The sequence below is a fragment of the Microcebus murinus genome, chromosome 12, assembly GCF_040939455.1.
Source record: "Microcebus murinus isolate Inina chromosome 12, M.murinus_Inina_mat1.0, whole genome shotgun sequence".
Lineage (NCBI taxonomy): Eukaryota > Metazoa > Chordata > Mammalia > Primates > Cheirogaleidae > Microcebus > Microcebus murinus.
In genome coordinates, this window is record NC_134115.1 from 80,678,714 (window position 1) to 80,699,686 (window position 20,973).

At 35.6% G+C, this 20,973-nt stretch overlaps 1 protein-coding gene across 1 annotated transcript in view; it reads right to left on the minus strand.

Annotated features, from left to right (window-relative positions):
- C5 (complement C5) overlaps window positions 1-20,973 on the minus strand; it is an 87,989-nt gene that overhangs the window by 46,825 nt on the left and 20,191 nt on the right. Inside the window, exons 9-20 of the mRNA XM_012771708.3 lie at window positions 19,331-19,457; window positions 17,337-17,452; window positions 15,386-15,571; window positions 13,995-14,198; window positions 12,543-12,752; window positions 12,264-12,413; window positions 10,622-10,751; window positions 9,554-9,616; window positions 8,174-8,371; window positions 6,135-6,225; window positions 4,586-4,659; window positions 3,819-3,958 (exon numbers count right to left, since the gene is read on the minus strand). Of these exons, the coding sequence (XP_012627162.2) occupies window positions 3,819-3,958; window positions 4,586-4,659; window positions 6,135-6,225; window positions 8,174-8,371; window positions 9,554-9,616; window positions 10,622-10,751; window positions 12,264-12,413; window positions 12,543-12,752; window positions 13,995-14,198; window positions 15,386-15,571; window positions 17,337-17,452; window positions 19,331-19,457 (1,689 nt within the window). The remainder of the gene's footprint in view (window positions 1-3,818; window positions 3,959-4,585; window positions 4,660-6,134; window positions 6,226-8,173; window positions 8,372-9,553; window positions 9,617-10,621; window positions 10,752-12,263; window positions 12,414-12,542; window positions 12,753-13,994; window positions 14,199-15,385; window positions 15,572-17,336; window positions 17,453-19,330; window positions 19,458-20,973) is intronic.

The following is a 20,973-nucleotide window of genomic DNA, read 5'->3' on the forward strand; positions in this document are numbered from 1 at the left end:
TCTTCTCATCAGCTCACGGGACATTCTCTAAGATTGACCATATCCTAGGACACAAAGTAAACCTCAAGAAATTAAAAAAATAGAAATCATACCATGTATCTTCTCAGATCACAGTGGAATAAAAGTAGAAATCAACCCTAAAGAAACTCACATTTCTACACAAAAACGTGGAAATTAAACAACCTCCTACTAAATGATTACTTCATAAATGAAGAAATCAAGATGGAAATGAAAAAATTCTATGAACAAAATGACAATGGAGAGACAAGTTATCAAATCCTCTGGGACACTGCTAAAGCAGTTCTGAGAGGAAAGTTTATCTCCATAAATGCCTATAACCAAAAGTCAAAAAGATCACAAATAGACAATCTAACGAAACGACTCAAAGAGCTGGAAAAAGAAGAACAGACCAACCCCAAACCCAGCAGAAGAAATGAAATCAACAAGATCAAATCAGAACTAAATGAAATTGAAAACAGGGAAGCTATTCAGGAGATTAATAAAACAAAAAGTTGGTTCTTTGAAAAAATAAATAAAATTGACACGCCACTGGCTAAGCTAACGAAAAGCAGAAAAGAGATATCTCTAATAAGCTCCATCAGGAACAAAAAAGGAGATATCACAACTGATCCCAAAGAGATACAAGATATAATTTATGAATACTACAAAAATCTTTATGCACACAAACTAGAAAATGTGGAGGAAATGGACAAATTTCTAGAAACACACAGCCTCCCTAGGCTCAACCAGGAAGAAATAGATTCCCTGAACAGACCAATCTCAACAGCTGAGATAGAAACAGCAATTAAAAATCTCCCTAAAAAGAAAAGTCCCGGTCCAGATGGCTTCACACCCGAATTTTACCACACTTACAAAGAAGAACTAGTACCTATCTTGCAAAAACTATTCCACAACATCGAGAAGAACGGAAACCTCCTCGACACCTTTTATGAAGCGAATATTACTCTGATACCAAAACCAGGAAAGGATGCAACAAAAAAAGAAAACTACAGACCAATATCCCTAATGAATACAGATGCAAAAATTTTCAACAAAATCTTAGCTAACCAAATCCAGACGCTTATCAAAAAAATAATCCACCACGACCAAGTGGGCTTCATCCCAGGGATGCAGGGATGGTTCAACATACGTAAATCTATGAATGCAATTCACCACATAAACAGAAGCAAAAACAAAGATCACATGATTCTTTCAATAGAAGCAGAAAAAGCTTTTGACAAAATTCAACACCCTTTCATGATACGAACACTTAAGAAAATAAGTATAGAAGGGACTACCTAAAAATGATACAAGCCATATATGACAGACCCATAGCCAACATCATACTGAATGGGGAAAAATTGAAATCATTCCCACTTAGAACTGGAACCAGACAAGGCTGCCCACTATCTCCACTTCTGTTCAACATAGAGCTGGAAGTCCTGGCTATAGCAATCAGATAGGAAAATGAGGTTAAAGGTATCCAAATAGGGGCAGAAGAGATCAAACTTTCACTGTTTGCTGATGATATGATATTATATCTAGAAAACCCCAAAGAATCAACCAAGAAACTCCTGGAACTGATAAATGAATTTAGTAAAGTCTCAGGATACAAAATCAATACACAGAAATCAGAGGCATTCATATACACCAACAATAATCTGAGAACCAAATCAAAGACTCAATTCCTTTCACAATAGCAACAAAGAAATTAAAGTACCTAGGAATATACTTAACCAAGAAGGTAAAAGACCTCTATAGGGAGAACTATGAAACACTGAGGAAGGAAATAGCAGAGGATGTAAACAGATGGAAATCTATACAATGCTCATGGATCGGCAGACTCAACATCATCAAAATGTCTATACTACCCAAACTGATCTATAGATTCAATGCAATACCTATTGAAATCCCATCAGCATTCTTCACAGATATAGAAAAAATAATTTTACGCTTCGTATGGAACCAAAGAAGACCCCGAATATCAAAAGCAATTCTAGGCAACAAAAACAAAATGGGAGGCATTAATATGCCAGATATCAAACTATACTACAAAGCTGTAGTAATTAAATCAATATGGTATTGGCACAAAAATAGGAATATTGACCAGTGGAACAGATCTGAGAATCCTGATATAAAACCATCCTCATATAGCCATCTAATCTTTGATAAAGCAGACAAAAACATACGCTGGGGAAAAGAATCCCTTTTCAATAAATGGTGCTGGGAAAACTGGATAGCCACCTGTAGAAGGCTAAAACAGGACCCACACCTTTCACCTCTCACAAAAATCAACTCACGCTGGATAAAAAACAGACTTAAACCTAAGGTATGAAACTATTAGAATTGTAGAGGAAAAAGTTGGAAACACTCTCCTAGACATTGGCCTAGGCAAAGAGTTTATGAAGAAGTCCCCAAAGGCAATCACAGCAGCAACAAAAATAAATAAATGGGACATGATCAAACTACAATGCTTCTGCACAGCCAAAGAAATAGTCATGAAAGTAAACAGACAACCTACAGAATGGGAGAAAATTTTTGCATCCTACACATCCGATAAGGGACTGATAACTAGAATATACTTAGAACTCATGAAATTAGGAAGAAAAAATCAAATAATCCCATTAAAAAGTGGGCAAAGGACTTGAACAGAAACTTTTCTAAAGAAGACAGAAGAATGGCCAACAAACATATGAAAAAATACTCAACATCTCTAATCATCAGGGAAATACAAATCAAAACCACAATGAGATATCACTTAACTCAAGTGAGAATGGCCTTTATCAAAAAGTCTCCGAACAATAGATGCTGGTGTGGATGCAGAGAGAGAGGAACACTCCTACACTGCTGGTGGGACTGCAAACTAGTTCAACCTCTGTGGAAAGCAATATGGAGATACCTTAAAGCGATACAAGTGAATCTACCATTTGATCCAGCAATCCCATTGCTGGATCCCAAAAGATCCAATGATACTCTACAAAAAAGACAACTGCACTTGAATGTTTATAGCAGCACAATTCATAATTGCAAGGCTGTGGAAACAGCCCAATTGCCCATCAATCCAAGAATGGATTAATAAAATGTGGTATATGTATACCACGGAGTACTATTCAGCTTTAAGAAACAACGATGATATAGGAAAATGATATAGGAAAATCTTATATTTTCCTGGTTAGAGCTGGAACCCATACTATTAAGTGAAGTTTCCCAAGAATGGAAAAACAAGCACCACATATACTCACCAGCAAATTGGTATTAACTGAGCAGCACCTAAGTAGACACATAAGTACTACAGTAATAGGGTATTGGGCAGGTGGGAGGAGGGAGGGGGGCGGGTATATACATATATAATGAGTGAGATGTGCACCATCTGGGCGATGGTCATGCTGGAGACTCAGACTTGTGGGGGGAGGGGGGGGAATGGGCATTTATTGAAAACTTAAAATCTGTACCCCCATAATATGCCGAAATAAAAAAAAAATCTGGGAAAAAAAAACCAAACCTAAATGTAAACTCATCCTTTTCTGAACTTCCACAGTACACTGTACATTGATTATCTTAGGCACTTTATTCTTCTTGAAATTAAAATTACATTAATACATACTTGTCTTAGCTCTTCCTGCTTTCTTCATCCTTTCATTTATGAATCTGCACATCTAAGTATAATATTCATTTTAAATGCTTGGCTTATATTGCTGAACTAAATTGAATTTTTATTTTGTGTTTGTGTCTGATAATTCCACCAGTAGAATTCTCAGAAAACCAGAGACTGTTTACTTTTTTCCATTTATTCTAACATACCATAAATACCCACTTACATGCATCCCAGAAGTCCTATAGTTATAAACAGTTCCTTTCAATTGGATCTGCTCCCCTCGTACAACAGAATATGGTATATTCATTTCCAGGAAGACATCTTTAAATACCTTTGCCTTGACAGTATCAGCAACACATATACCTTCAGCCCAAAATGAAAGCAAAGTAGAAGCATATTAGAGAATTCCTTTAATGGTTTATTAATACCAAGATGTCCCATATTTGCTTTACTTCAAGGAAAAAAAATATTAGATTATGTTTTTCTCTCACTAATGCCCCATGTCCTTGAATTTTCTATTCATTGATCTTTATTTCAATAATTATTGGTATTAACAGAAAACTTCATTTGTTTAACAAATATTTAATTCTATTTAAGGCATGAGAATGCTTAACAGCTAGAACACTAAATATTTTTAGATATTTATTATTGGGAAGCCTTTCCACTTAGTCACCACAAAAGGGCATCAGCCCAGACAGAGGTCATGTATTTGTTTCTAAGACTATACAAGCTCCCAGTCAGTGAGAGAAGTGAAAGAAAGTAAGGACTTGACATGAGCATTTATAAAATGACAGCTAACAGAGGAACAAAGAAAGAAATCAATACATTCAAAGATATAGGAAAATCCAAGTCTTTCAGTAATACATAAAAAAGAATATTTTAAAAATGATACCACTTAAGTCCTGGGTAAACTAAATAGACAATAATAAAAAGCTACATCTTGCTAATTAAATCATTCCTTAAATGAATATAATAATTAAGCTTGCTTACCACTATTTGAAATGCCAACACCTTGAATTTCCCAGGTAGTTAGAGAATCAGGTAGCACAAACTGCAACTGGTTTCTGAAAGTTAAAATGTTGACATTCAAATACAGTGGAACATTGATTAACCCAACTTGACAGAGGCAATCATTGACAGAAATTTTGTTTCATACTTTAGAAGAAAGAAAAAAAATCACAAGACAAAATTATATCAGGTATTAATAGTAAAGAAAAACTTATGTAGAAAAATATGTTCAGTAACTCTGCTACATATTCCATGTTTTTAGGCATTGCACCTGTATGATAAGAATTCAAGTTCAGAAGGATGCCTTTGAAATATTACAAAATCATGAATATAAAACAAAGAAAAAATTATGTTCATTGTGAATATGTTCAAAAATAGGAAAGCAAAGTAATATATCTTAGCACTGCTCATAACAAAGGTGATAAAATTAAAAGTTTCTGATTACTATTAAGCTTGCATACTTATTTACAGCTACCATCCACCAACTTCGTGGAAAGCATAGTGCCACATACTGAGCATACAGCACTTACAAGACATAGTTTCTCTCTCAGGCAGTTCACAGTCTAGCAGAATAAATAGTAAAATAAATAAATTGCTTTTCACTGTAATAACTGTACAAATAAGGCATTAAAAGAGTTCAGAGACAGTGTGCATTCATTCTATACATTTATTTTCATGCCTCTACAAGCCAGACCCCAGGCCAAGTCCTGGATATAAAATAGTAATCTGAATTTAGTCCTTGCCCTCTAGGTATTTACATTTTAATGTGGAAGACAAGTAAGTAAGCTAGCCATTATAATACTATGTGATACATGCAACAGAGTTAATTGGGTGGGGTAATTAATTCAGTCACTGGTAGGATGGGAGATAGTGGTGGGAAGGTTTATCAGCAGAAATGCCAGTAATGGACAATGTCAGATGAAATGAACAACAGTGTGGAGGAAGAATGAGAGGGGACAGGGTAGGAACAAGGAGACACATGAGAAAATGAGGGCAGGGCTCTGGACTCATTCCTTGACTTCTCATAGGAAAGCCAGTGCTTTGAGCCCACCTAGGAAGAAGGAGGCTTGGGTACTCAGTATTGCCCATCACTGTTCAGTGCCTGGTACAGAGGAGGCATGTCATAAAAATGTGTTGAATAAAGAATTTTAACAGGAAAACAATCTTACTTTTTGTTTATCAATGCTGGCTTTATAGTACAGATATTTTAGGATGAAAGCAGCTGCTTAATATTGTATATAGCCCAGAGTTGTATGCAGTAAATACATACTGAAGTGAAATGAAATCTAATAAATAGTACCCTTCATTACCAATAGTTAATCCTCCCCTGGAACTAATCACTACACCAAAGTACATTAAAAACAAAACAAAAAAACAAAAACCAAAAAAGCAAAGCAAAACAAAATTTGACCAAGTGGTAAGATCATCTTAACTTTTAAATAAGATATTGGGAAATGAGTATTTCCCAGATTTCAGGCCACAATACTTGCATTATTCACATTTCTTTCATAGGAACATGAAAGTATGATACCTTTTTGGAACACGATGAACTTCCCATAACCAGCTTTCTGGAAAATAGCTTCGAATTTCTGGCTTAGTTACTGGTAACAGGGTCCTTATATCTGGTCAAAAAAAGCATATTCAATTACGTAAAAACAATATAGCTTCTTATAGCTAAATTTTAAAATATGGCCATTGATCTATAACTTAAGTATTTTTTGAAAGGTCAATGAAACATTTTGTTTAATGCCCTCAAAATAGAACTATAAATATCTTAGAATTTCTCCACTAATAGCATTGACAAAACAAAGCATGAAAATATCTCTAATGAATTGTTTCTTAAATTGTTAAATGTTTAGTGTTCCTGAGATTATACAAGATACTGATCAGTCTATAAAGATATTATTTGTAATTTGTATTTACTTTAACAAAAATGAATATAACTCTGCTTTTGGCCCAAGATGCACTAATAAGGACTAGACATACCCTTCTATCTTAAAAAATTAGCAAACCATACACAATAAATAAAACAATAATTTTCAGACATTAGAACATAAGCAGCACAGGACTGTGATCCCCGAGAGAAGGAAAATAGATTAGATGAACCCTAAAATTATCCCAGTTTACTAACTACAGGCAGTTTATAGGCTAGGGCAGGGGGGAAGAACCCATGCAGAGCTTGCTGGTCTTGAAGGGTTGTGGAAACACAAATGGGAGCTTTGGGAGGTCAAGCTGCCTAGAATGAGGGGTGGAATGCCAGGGAGAAGGTGGCTGCAAACAGTGACTTCTATGTAGCTGAATCCAAACCAGACTGGGAAAAATAATTTGGAAAAAAAAAAGGTACTAGATTGTTTATTAAAATGCTGCTTGTAATAAGTAAAAATTGGAAAATAACCTAAATATCAATCAATAAAATACTCTGATTGTTTTGCTTAACAGTGTATCTTAAACATTGTCCATCTCAATGAATATATTTCTACAAATGTAAAATTTTATGGTCATTTACCAAAACCATGCTATTATACATACACTCGTGTGTCGCTTAACAATGGGGATCCATTCTGAGAAATGCATCAGTAGGCAATTTCCTCATTGTGTGAATATCATACATTGTACTTACACAAACCTACATGGTACAGCCTGCTATATACCTAGACTATATGGTACAAGCCTATTGCTCCTAGTAACCTGCTGCACAGGTTTGTATAGCGAATTTCTGGCTTAGTTACTGGTAACAGTAAGCAATAGGCTTGTACCATATAGTCTAGGTATATAGCAGGCCGTACCATGTAGGTTTGTGTAAGTACAATGTATTTGCTATACAAACCTGTGCAGCATGTTACTGTACAAAACTCTGTAGGCAATTGTAAAACAATGGCAAATATTTGTGTATCTAAACATAGAAAAGTTACAATAAAAATATGGTATTATAATCTTATGGTACCACTCTTGTAAATGCAGTCTGTCATTGACTGAAATGTCATTATGTTGTGCATGTCTGTATAAAACAGGAGCTGTTGTTCTGCTCTTATTTGTTTTGTTAAAGATTATATAAGGGAAAAGAAAGTCCTAAAAGTTCTGAGAACATATTGATCAGAGTTCTGTAAATTCTGAATATACATTTTGTGATTGAAACTGAAATAAGATTTCGACTTTTATATGTGTACACTTAACTTTATGGTAGATTTAGAAATCTTTTGCATATTTGATCAGTGTAGTTATAAACTGAATTTTTAATGATTGTAATATCATAGAACCACAGAATTTTGAAACTCAGAGGCATGCTGGTTGCAGCTCCTTGCTTGTGGTTCACAGAGAATAATCATTCAAGTTTAGAGAATGATTTGGCTTTACGTTTATACTGGGTCTTGGCTATGTACTAGTGTACTCTGCTCTATACTATAGCTCATCTGATTTCCAGAATGAAAGATTTTCTCTTTTGGGCTTTTACAGTTTATCTTTTTTACTTTCAATTGTAAATAAAGCATGAAAGCTGCCTTTCTTCTCAGCATAAAATTACACAAACTTCCCCATATCGGGCAGAATTCTGATAGAAAACATCATACTTACGTAGCCTTCCCAATTGCACATCTTTATGAGAGGATGCAGCACGGATCTGGGTTGCAATGGTACAACATTCGTTGAAAGCTCTAATGCATACTGGGCCTACAGTAACCCGGGCAAGTCGCTGTTCACATGTTTCATCATCAACACGCCGAGCTCCATCATAACAACATTTCTTTGGTACTTGATGTTTGTATTTAGCAGCTGAAATGGTAATAATACAAGTGTCCTTGATTATGCATAGTTATAATATCTCAGTGTTAGAAGGAATCTCAATGGATACCTGGTTTCTACTGCCATATGACCCCCCTACCTACAGTAGCCATGGCTAGTTGACTGACCAGCCTCCCCTTGGAACTACTCTAGGAATGGGCAGAATGTGACCTTACCAGATGGTCCACTTCAATTCATAATAAATATTAATAGTTAAAGGGCTTCCTGCAACTAAGGTAAATACTAACTCTTGACATTGGCACCTTGGGTTTAAGCACCCTTTGAGTAAAATAAGCTAAATATTGAGAAAAACATCAAATATTTGAGGATGGCTATTATCACTATACAAGTACTTCCTTCTTCAAGGTAAATATCCTATTTTTTCAGAAATTTCTTATATAACATGGTTTGTGGACCTTAATTAATGGCATTGTCCTTCATTGTAAGTACTCAATGTCTGTTTTTTCATATCATTAGCACTCAGAATAAAGGTTAGAATTAAAATAACATATGCAAATGGAAGAAATTATTGTATTACTATAAGCATGATTATTGGTGGAACTCAGCTCACTGACTCCCAGTTCAATGTCTTTTCTACTGTAATATAACCAATTATCATATTCTATTTAAATAATTATTTAAAAATAATTCCTATTAGATATATTTTCTAACAAATAATCTGAAAGGCTATTAACTGTTAAACATATGAAATGAAAGTAATAGACTTTTTTAGGTCTATTGTACCCCAAAGTTAATCAATCATGAATTTTGTCAGAATAAAATAGAAGAATATGATTTTAATTGCTAGATGAAGTTTGTAGAGAGAAAATATTTATGACAAACAAAACTTAATATTTTAGATTTTTTTTTTCAGTAGAGATGTTGCTCAGGCTGATCTCCAACTCTTGGCCTCAGGCAATCCTCCCACTTCAGCCTCCCATAATTTTAAAGATAGAAATAATAAAGATCCAGTGCCCTCAGATTAAGGCTATAGCAAATAAACTACTGGATTTATTTGAATTACTCTTTCTGAGAGAGAGGAGCTAGACTTCCATGTATCTTTCTTTTTACCCATTCTATCTGAATTATGGGAAATCATATAATATTGAATTTTCTCCAGCTTTTGAATGATGTGACCATAGCCTTTTAAGAATCACATTGATCTTACAATACCTGCTTTCTCTATTTTCTGTTGCAGCATTCTTTTAGGCCTGAGAATTTCTTTACAAGGTTGATCTGTTAAAAAAAAAAAAAAAAAAAAAAAAGATGGACAAGAAGAAAATGAGAAGATAAAATCTCAAAAACAATTCCATGAAATTAATTGTTTAAGTATTTAAAACATTCACAAGTCATTCATTCAACAAATGTTGAGAGCCTGCTTCAGATTAGGAATTACGCACCACTTGACTAATTTGACTTGTTTTATCTTAGTGGAACTCATGATCTAGTGTCATATAGTTTGACTTATTTTTTCTGAATTTGGTTTTGAATCCTGTAACCTTTTTGATCCACTGATTACAGATAAACACCCAAGCATTTAGAGTGAGTAATGTTTTTGTTAGGTATGCCATTTTTATTATTTTCTACTTGTGCTATATTATTACAAATATAAATATGAATGCCATAGTATCAAGTATAATTAAGAACAATTTTTAAACCATAGAAAGAAAATAGTTAAAATATGGTTCCTGCCCTTACAGAGCCCATAGTACAGTGGGCGAGACAGACTTATAACTAAGTGTAAGAATGTGCAATGACACACTGCTATCATATTACTTGTAAATAGATCTAGTTCTTACAATATCCTCCCAATTAAAAAAGGAGGGAATGATCAATTCTATATGTGGAAAAGGTCTCATGGAGAAGATGATTTTAACACTAGCTTCTCCAGGCTAATAAAGAGGAAAGCAGTCCCGATGAGTGAAGGTACAATGGTGTAAAATAGCACAGTGCCACTCAAGAACATACACTTGGATCTGTATAGCTTAAATGTAAGGTAAGGCATATCAGGGTAAGAGATAGTTGGAGATAGTGGGGGAGAAAATTAGGGAAGGATTTGAGTATAACACTAAAGAATTTGTGCTTTATCTGAGGGCCAGTGAAAAATTTTATACAGGGACATTACATAGTCATGGCATTCTAAAATCAGGGAAGAGAATATTCTGGAAGAGGGATAAAAATCAAGTCCGAGAGGCAAATGATCAATGTAAATTTCAGTAACAAAAATGCTGAGTGTTTTACCATTTTCTTGGAAGTCATCTGCATTTGCATTGGTGAGGAAGGTGAGTCCAGCTAGGTGGAACACATCTGCATTGTTGCGGCCACCACCTGCCCCACATCCCAAATCACTCTTCTCTAAAACTTGAAATACCTGTCCAGAAAGGCAAAATGTTGAGCCTATTCGGATGTATAAATCATTATTTTAAAGAATTAAAGGTACTAGTTGTTACAGGTTATAACAAACCAGTGCAACACACAGGTGACTCATTTAACAAATGACCAATGACTAAATTTCCCTACTTTGTTTCTAAGTTTGTCCTTCTATATTTATTAACATAAATACATACCTATTCAAAATTAAATCAGGAACTAAGTCTTAAGCAAATAGCTTTGATGAGGAGTTTCTTAGAAACTGACCCATGGTATTTTGTATATAGAATACATGCTGCAATCAATATAATGTCCTAAATAAATAAATAGGTGGATGCAGAAGGAGTGAATTAACAAAGAAATTAATTTTTAAGTTGCAAAAAAAAAGCATAACTTCTTGTGTTTTGAGAAGGAAGGTTCTAGGTTCTAAGTAGGTGAGAACTTGTTTGGGGGGCTAATTCCAGTTTTAATTTTGACCCCAAATATCCTTTTCTCTCTGAGCATTTTTAACTTTACAGTTTCTCAGTTCTTTCTTCCTTGTTCAAAGAATTCAAGCCTAGAAAATAATAATAGCTAAGCCTAGTAGAGATAAATGGGAACTTATAAGAATTGAATAATTTTCAAATTCTTCTTTGCCATAGATTTTTTTATTTTAGCGTATTATGGGGGTACAAGTATTAAGGTTACATATATTACCCATGCCCCCCTCCCCCCTAGAATAAGAGCTTCAAGCATGTTCATCCCCCAAACGTTGCACATCTTACTCCTTGTGGTTGTATATACCCATCCCATCCTCCCCCCTCCCACCCTCCCGACATCCGATAAATGTTACTCCTATATGTCCACTTAGGTGTTGATCCATTAATACCAATTTGCTGGTGAGTACATGTGGTGCTTGTTTTTCCATTCTTGAGATACTTCACTTAGTAGAATGGGTTCCAGCTGTATCCAAGAATATACAAGAGGTGCTATATCACCATTGTTTCTTAAAGCTGAATAGTATTCCATGGTATACATATACCACATTTTATTAATCCACTCATGAACTGATGGGCACTTGGGTTGTTTCCACAGCTTTGCAATTGTGAATTGTTTTGCCATAGATTTTAATGAGAGCAAAACAACAGCAACAACAAAAACAAACCCAAAGTTTACCTATCCAGTCTTCTGTTGTGCTGCTACTATATAACCACCACCACCACCCAACCCCCAGCCCCCAAACTCTACTAATTGATGGCACTTTTGCTCCATGGATGTAATTGCTATCACAATTATATGTTTTTAAATTGCTTACACATCTACATTTGGAAAAACAAAAAAGGACTGACCTGTGCTTTGGAAACTATCAATAACATGAGGATGTTAGTTCTTACCTTCCTAAGAACCACTATGTTGAGTAGATTATAGAAAAGCAGGCCTAGACTTCCCTTAATTCTTCCCCCACAACTTGCCCTGGTGGACACACTTTGTGAAGCACTGCATTGACCCAAACCACAGAAAGTCACCACTTAACTCTTTCCATGGGCTTGTTGGCTCTTCTTTGGACTCCATACACAGCACTGTCTACCGCTGTTAATGCCACCCATGAATCCATCTCAGTGGCCATATTAAGAGACACGGCTTGGCCTGGAGAATATGCATCTGCATCTGGAGACATATGAACCTTAAAGTTCATTTGAAAAAAGAAAAGAAAAGATGATTTGAATGAGACAAAACTTTTCAGAGGCAGCTACTTTGACAACCTCCTTCATTGAGAAAAAAATTTAATTATGGTTTATAATATGTGGCTGACCTTGAGCTGGTTGCCGCACTTCTCTTCAATGTTTAACCAGACTGAGTCAGATACTAATTCTGCTGTCTGCTCTCCTGTGACGATGTAATAGACCAGGAGACGGGCTGAAGGAACCATGTTCTGTGTCACTGGAATGTTTATACTTTGATAAGATGAATCTGAAAGTTTCTCCCTCGTGCCAAAGTGTATGATTTTGCCCTTGGATAAAATCTAAAAATAAACAGTGGCAGCAACAATAAATACAAAAACAAAACCTGTACTTCAGAATGGAGCTTGGAGCCCGAGCAGAAATTATGTTAAACAAAAATAAAGTTAACACGTATGGGCCTTTCATGTGCCAGGCAGGAACTTTAACATTTAACTCCTTTAATGCTTACAACATACCAGTAAAACAGGAATATTAATCCCATTGAAGAAACTGAAGCTCAGGAACCAACTAAAAATTTTACTGATTTTAATTCGAAATCATATAACTAGCAAATTGGTGAAAACTTGAACCCAAATCTATTTAAAGTCATCACAGTGTCACCAAAACCTCCTTTGTTTCATTGATTAAAAATATAGATGGATAAATCAAGTGCATCTTATTTAGAGATTAATTTTTAAAGCCAGGGATTAGATTCTAAATTGGAGTTTTAAGAATTAAAAAAAAAAAAAAAAGACATGAAGCCAAAATGTCCTCAAATATTCCTTAAATTGTCCTTAGGGAGCAGAACTGCATACATGGTCTTGATATGTAGTCCATAAACAGTTTCTCTAATTTTTCATAAGTCAATGTTTTTCTATAGTCCACAATGTTTTAAATTTCTTCCTCAAAACTATCAAAAAAGCCATCACCACCTATTTGGCCTGGCCATTGGAATAATTCATTCCCTTTCTTGGCGATTGTCAGGAAGCCCTTAAGATTTTTTGCACTTTCTTTCCTAGGTTGCACAAATAGGCTTGATTGATCCATCTCCGATTTAATATTAATATAAATGATACGTTAGGGATGTTGAATTAGAACAGGCAGGATATGACTCAACTCTTAAGAGCAGGATTTGAATCTATCCTTTTATGCCAATGAAATGCACTTATTTGAACTAGGTCTGGCCATGTAATCTTTGGCCATGAAGTAGAGCAGAGGTAGTGTGATTTAATCATGCTCTCTCTGTGGAGTAATTAGGAGTTATCAGATCAGGAGTCAGAGGTCCCCAGTTCAAATAAAATCTTTCTCTTTGGAGATGAGTGACCATGACGAGTAATTTAACTTCTCTGTCCTTAGTTTCCTCATGGGTAATACTCATCCTCTATCTCAAAGGTTTTTGAAAAGCTGATATGCAAATTATATGATGTTCTTGAAAGTGCTTTGTAAATAACAAATGTAAGGGATCATTCCAATGCTTCTCGATATGCAAAGGAAAACATTTCAGGTGAGGGAATAAGATGTAAATCTATCATTATTGTACTTACCAAGTAATTATAGTGAGTTATTTTGTCAATATATGGACTTTTGGGGGTAACGATAATATTCAGATGTTCTCCCACAAGCAAAGCTTTATGGTTTTCAGTCCAATCAATATAAAGGTAACTTTGGCTGAGAGATGAGTACGCTATTGCTTGGTAACATTTGCTGGCCTGATTTCCTTCTGGAAGATCTGAGGCATCGGTTTTGACCTGAAAAGGAAAATTTCAAAAAAACATGTGGACTGTAATGCAATGCTTTCTGTAAAACATACTTCTCAATTTTTTTTTTTTTTGCTTTACAAATTTCTAAATTTCCATTACTCCAGTGTTGATACAGCTGTGGTATCAAGTAACTCTGCAAAGACTGTGGACAATAATGACAGGATTATGGGTTATAGTGGGAAAGTCTGGTGAAAGAGAAAGATGCTCCAGGAACAAATTTTAGCACCCTTCCTGAAATGTCATGGTAAGTTGGAGACTTCTCTTCCTATGAGATGGCATGGCAGGAAATGGTAGGGTGGCGGGGAGGGTGACCCTAACTCTTGAGGACTGCAGTGTGGGAGTTATGAGTGAATATCATAGAGACTATCTGACCCAGTGTCACTGTGAAGTAGTGGCCCAGAGGAGTGCTTATAAACCAGAGTGGGGCAGAAATGATATCATGGCAGTGATATCCACCTGTAGACAACAGAAGGGTTAACAGCTCATGCTCTGGAGTCAGATATGCCTTCATTTGCATCCCAGCACCACCATTTATTATCTCTGGATAAGTTTATTTAATCAAAATCGAGGTTAGAAGCCTCCCTTTCCTCAGCCACAAAATGGCAAACATAATATTCTCTAACTCATTGCTGATTAAATGGGTATTAAATATGTTCTTCATAAAGCTCTTAGCACAACGCCTAGCACTTAGTAAGTGCTCGGTAGACGATAGTGAATATATGCATACTATAGTCATTGACCTGCATTATTAACTTACTCATATTTATTTGACATTGGGAACTTAAACATTATGTGCTGGGAGGTAAGCTCTAAAGTAGACTGGTTCCTGCAGTTAGAAAAAAGGAAAGCTTCCGCATTTTACCCTTTTGTGGCCCTGAAAAGAGATTGAAAGTGTGGGGGGGGGAAGAGGATATTCCTACCACTCATGTACACAGTTATACCTACATAGAGAAAATAATTCTCAAATAAACAGTTGATAGATTTATCTTTCACGAGGACCATTCAATGGATTAAGCAGATTATCTCTGGGACTCATTTGTTTTGGATGCGAAATTATAGAACTGTTCACTGTGCTTGGGTTTAAAATCTGCTGCATCTGTTCTGCACACTAGCCAAAACACACAGTCAAAAAGTACAAATTGTCCTAAAAAATAGAGCAGGAGAATTCAGCTTACACAAAACTCCAGCGTCATCACTCCAGATGGGAGATTAACCACAAACGAAGCTACTCCATCACTGAGACGTGTTACACTTTTCTTTGGCTCCAAGTCAGATGTCTCTTGGTTTTCATCGACTGTTTCTGCATTCAGGGTTACTGGAATTCCTCCTACCAACTGGTCAAGCGAATCCTTAACCAGCACCTGTTTGTCAAAACAATGCAAATCCATTTCAATAGCTCATCACTTCTTTGAAAGCATAACAATGCTGAAATAATTTTCCTTCCTCCCCACCAAAGTATAAATTATTTATACTTTTTTTCTTTTTATTTTCTGAGATGGGGTCTCACTACGCTGCCCAGGCTGGAGTGAAGTGACTAGTCACAGGCACGATCATAGTTCACTAGAGCCTCGAACTCCTGGCTTCAAGCAATCCTTCTGCTTTAGCCTCTGGAATATCTGAGACTATAAGCATGTGCCACCATGCCTGGCTTATTTATGTTTAATTCAGTAAAGAGAAATGTGTTCACAGCTTATAAGCTGAGAAAGGCTTAATTCTACTTAGTTAAATCATTCTTGAATGGATTCCCCCATATATCAAGCAGTCTCAAAACACAAATATCATTCTATTAAGTCAGCCAAGGAGTAAATCTGATTAAGGTCTTCTGCTATTTAATTTCTGTATTTTTTTGATTGGTTTAGGACTGGATAAAGGCAAAAATGAGGCAACCACTTCTGGGAATGATTCTCTTGGGTATGAGAAAAAATAAATAGATATACCTTTTTTTTCCTTAACTTCCACCACTCACCACCATACATATATATATGTATATATATATATACACACACACTCACATGCACACACATATATATGTATTTATATATAATCTGTATACAATTTCCACAAAAATATATTTTGTTATTTTATATATGATATAAAATATATAAAGGTAACTTAAATTTATAGTATATATCATATTTTATGATATTTTATTATATATTGTATATTGCTAGATATTATATTATTATATGATAATATATTATATATTATATATGTATATAAGAAGCTATAAGCATGTCCAAAGCTTGCTTTGGGCTTGGTAAATCTTTTTCTATTAAAAGCCAGGGACCAACAGTAAGTAATAAGTAACACATTTTAAATATACTTATGTTGATTTTCTAAAGTAACACATTTTCAAAGAATAAAAGCATAAAACATTCTACTCTAGCTTTCTAAAGTAAAAACAGGGAATAAAATTTCCATTTAATAAATATAATAAAATATAATATATTTTTATAATAAAATATATAATATAACATAATAATAAATTTAAAATATAATCAAAAATCACATGAATGTTTCAACTCTATCCTATCAGCATTTAAAAAAGGAAAAGTAGAGGAAGGTGAGAAAAATTAAAGAAGAAGGAGGAGGCAAAAAAGAAAAAAGAGTCAGGAACAGAGTCAAAAATGAAGAAGACAGAGAGCAATACAGGGAAACGAGAGACCAGACAAAATTATGCACAAAGACGATACAGAGACAAAGTGAAAACATAGAAATACATACTCAGGAACACACTGGGAATGATAAAATGGTGAGAAAAGGGGTTTATTTTCAAGGAATGATATCTCTATCTTGAGGCTTTTAAAGAACTTACCACCAAATAATTTTAAATGTTAGTAATTTTTGAACTGTAGACTTCTTGGTTTTCATATGCATATAATCCAATGCAATGCTTATTTAGATGATGCCTAACATAAGGCTGTCTTGCCCTGTTGAAATCACTCTGAAGGCTACAGCTGGCCTGCAGTTTCCCATCTGGCTTGCATCCACAGGAGGGGTAGGTTTTTACGGAATGAGCTCCCTCTGCGACTCTCTTCCCCAGTATCTTTCCCCGTTTTTCATTCATATGTTTTCCATAAACAGAAAAAGATAATTGTATTCATCAGGTTTCCCTCCCCCACCTACCTTGATGGAATATGGAATCCCAGGCTTCAAGAAAAGAGGAGTGGCAACCAAATTCAGTTTGTAGGGAGAGAGGACGTATTTGATGCCAGATACTTCTGCCTCTTCAGAAAATCCACCTAAGGAAATGACAAGCATCATGTTGACATTTTTTAGGAGTATAAGATCTATGCAGATATCTATTTTGTCTCCTCATGGCTCCACAGACTGATTCATTCACTCGCTCCATTCTTGCATTCATTCATTCACCAGAAGTAACTAGGATGTGGCTCTTGGTTCAGAGGGCCAGTGCAGAGCAGGGTTTGCATCTCAGGAGTCTCCAAAGTCTTAGGTACAAGGCTCGTAAGTAGAGAAGCCCTTGCAGGAGTAGAACGATAGGACTAAGCTGAGGAGAAATGTGAGGAAGGGATACTGTTTTTGATCAGTGGCCTGAGTTTCAGTTGAATATGCCCAAAGATTGAGGAGAGGGGGAGAGGGTAGGCCAGAGACTGAGCCTTACAGGGTTCACTGAGCACAGGGATACAGAGAGACATGGAGAAGAATCAGAAAAAGACAGCTTGATGTAGAGAGAACCCTGAAGATATACTAGAAAGAGCCCAATAGTGTTACCCTCCAGCTAAAAATTAAGTTAAACTCGTAAGAATAATATACGAAGCTGTAGTATCCCCAAACTCCTTTCCGAAAATTATATCCCTAATGCTTCCTATACATATCCTACACTTTAGCCAAACAGGATAATATGCTCTACTCAAAGATCAAGGTTTACTGTCTACCCTTCTTAGAGTGCCCTCTCCACGGAGGGTACCCTGCTTCACCCTGTCTGTCATCCTTGCCTCAAAACCCTACTTGTCCTTCAAGACTGATGTCCTTCATGCTTCATGACGCTCTTCTTTTTTCTTTTTTGAGACAGGGTCTCACTCTATTGCCTGGAATGGAGTGCAGTGGCATGATCACAGTTCACTGTAACCTTATGCTTCTGGACTCAAGCAATCCTCCTGCCTCAGCCTGCTGAGTAGCTAGGACTGCAGGCACTTGCCACCTTGCTTGGCTAATTTTTCTATTTATTTATTTATTTTTTGTAGAGATGGGGTCTTACTCTTCTCACTCTGGTTTTAAACTCCTGAGCTCAAGCTGTCCCCCCATCTTGGCCTCCCAGAGTGCTAGTGCTAGGATTACAGGCATGAGCCACCGTACCAGGCCAACGACATTGTTCTTGGTTGTTCAACAGTCAGCTAGAAGCTCACCTTCCTCTGAAGGTTAATAGCATTAAATACTTTGCTTACAGCACATATAAGATTATTTCTCATAACAGAGTTTTTTGTTTACCTGTCTTACACCTCATACTAGTTTGTAAGCCACTTAAGTACAGAGATTACAAATCACTAATGTTTGTAAGCCTGTGTGTTCAGCAACACTGTTTGAATAGCTCATAAATATTGCTTAAACTGAATTTATTTGAAATAAATTTGAGGAAAAAAAGAAAAAATAACATTAAAATAATGCTGAAAACTTTGGACTTTAAGAAGCATTTAGTTCAACTCAATCATTGTACAGAGACAGAGACTATAACAATGATAATAGTAATAGTTGTATAGTACTTTATCAAATGTTTTTACATATGTAATCTTATTTTGGTTTTGATTCTGACCAGGTGACAACTCTGGGGTGCCAGATGTTCAAGCTAGATAGCCTGCAGAACCACTCTGGATATGAATTGGATAGTGTTATACCATTTTTGCCATTGAGGGAATAGGGATCAAATTGCTTGCCCAAAGACTACAGAGAAGCAGAGCTCTACTCCCTTTTTATAATAGTACACAAATCTACTTTTTATAATAATATAAAAAGTAAAATTTAACTGTGAAAGAAAATAAAATATGAAAGAACTATAGAAATTATTTATACCTTTAATATTCTATCTAAATATTTCCCAAAAGATAGTTAAAACACACATGCACACACACACACACACACACACACACACACACACAATTTACCTGTAGATTCTATGACTGTTACAGCAATATAAAGGTACTTGTTGTTTAAATCTTCTAGACTGTTATATGATAGTTCTTGGATTGCTGTTTCAGAATCAAATGTGACTTGAGCAATTCCATTTATCAACTTTTTAAAAAGGGAAAATAGAAGAGTTATTTCAGAGAAGAACTTATAATAATAAAAATTAACAAAATCTGCTCTCACTAGCCTCTAAATTGAAAGTAAATGTCAGAGGAATGATTTAGCATCATTCGTAAACTGGATGACCGAGTCCACAATTATAAGCCCAGATGTTATTTTAAAATCTATTTGTATAGAATTATAGATGTGGAAGCATCTTGAACATCACATGGTTGACAGGTCTTTTTGGTACGAGCTGACAAAGATGTCTTCTTCCAATTCCTGAGTCATCATCCATCTTCCTAGACCTCTGCCCTTAATGGAGAGTTTGTTGAATTTTATAATATTTAATTTGTACTTCACTGCCTACAAATTTAAACACTAAGTTTTAAACAATGGATAAAGGGACATAGGGCTAAGTCATATTATATTATTGATTAACACAACAGTAAAATAACATTTGCCTTATTTTTCCTTCTAACATTGAATGACTTGAGGTGAGGCATTTTTGTCATATTTAGCTTTAAATCTCAGAGTCTAGGATAAACTCTTGCATTTAAAAAAGCCATTTAACTTATGTCTTGAATAAATGAGACTGGCTTTTGAAAAAGCAGAGGATAAATAATTGATGATGCAAACTATATGAAAATGCAATAGTGAGCAAAAAGGACATGAACCCATATCATCTGTGGTATAATGTAAAGAACACTGAATACGTGAAAAGGGAACCAAGCCTCTAATCTCATTTCAGTAACCACTAGCCCTTCACCATGGACAAATAACCTCACAAATTTCTTAAACCTACTCTTTGCAAGAAATCATGCTGCCTCTGGGCATATAATGGGAATGATCCAGACCTGCAAACAGTTTAATGTCAAAAGTGATAGATAAGTAAATAAACCATTACAACAAAGAAGGCTTTCTCAACCTCAGCATTACTGACATTTTGGACAATTCTTTGTTGTAGAGGCCTGCTTTGTGCATTGTAAAACTTTAGCAGCCTCCCTGGCCTATACCCACTAAATGCCAGTAGCACCATCTTCCTCAGTTGTGACAAGCACAGATATCCCTGGACATTGCCAAATGTCCCCTTGGGAGTAAAAATCATCTCTGGTTGAGAACCCTTGCAATAAAATGTGGAAAATGCTCTGATAAGAGAGGCTCAGTACCCAAGTGAATATATGATAGGGGTAACTAATCTAGTTCAGAGGAGTCAGGGGAGGCTTCCCAAAGAAAGGGTGTCAATGTTGAAATAATGTGAAATAATGTTGAATAAGAAGGAATTAGCCAGGCAAAGAAGAGGCAGGTGTGGACAAAGGGAGAGAACATTTCCAAGCAGAAAGAACAACACTACAAAGACCCAGAGGCAAGAGAGACCAAGAGAAGTTTGAGAAATTGGAGTGATTATTTACGGGGGGGGGGGCGCACGGGAGGGAATAACATGAGATCAGCTGGCAAGGAATGCTGATGCCAAGGAAAACGGACTTCACCCTAAGGTCGATGGAAAGCCAATGGAGGATTT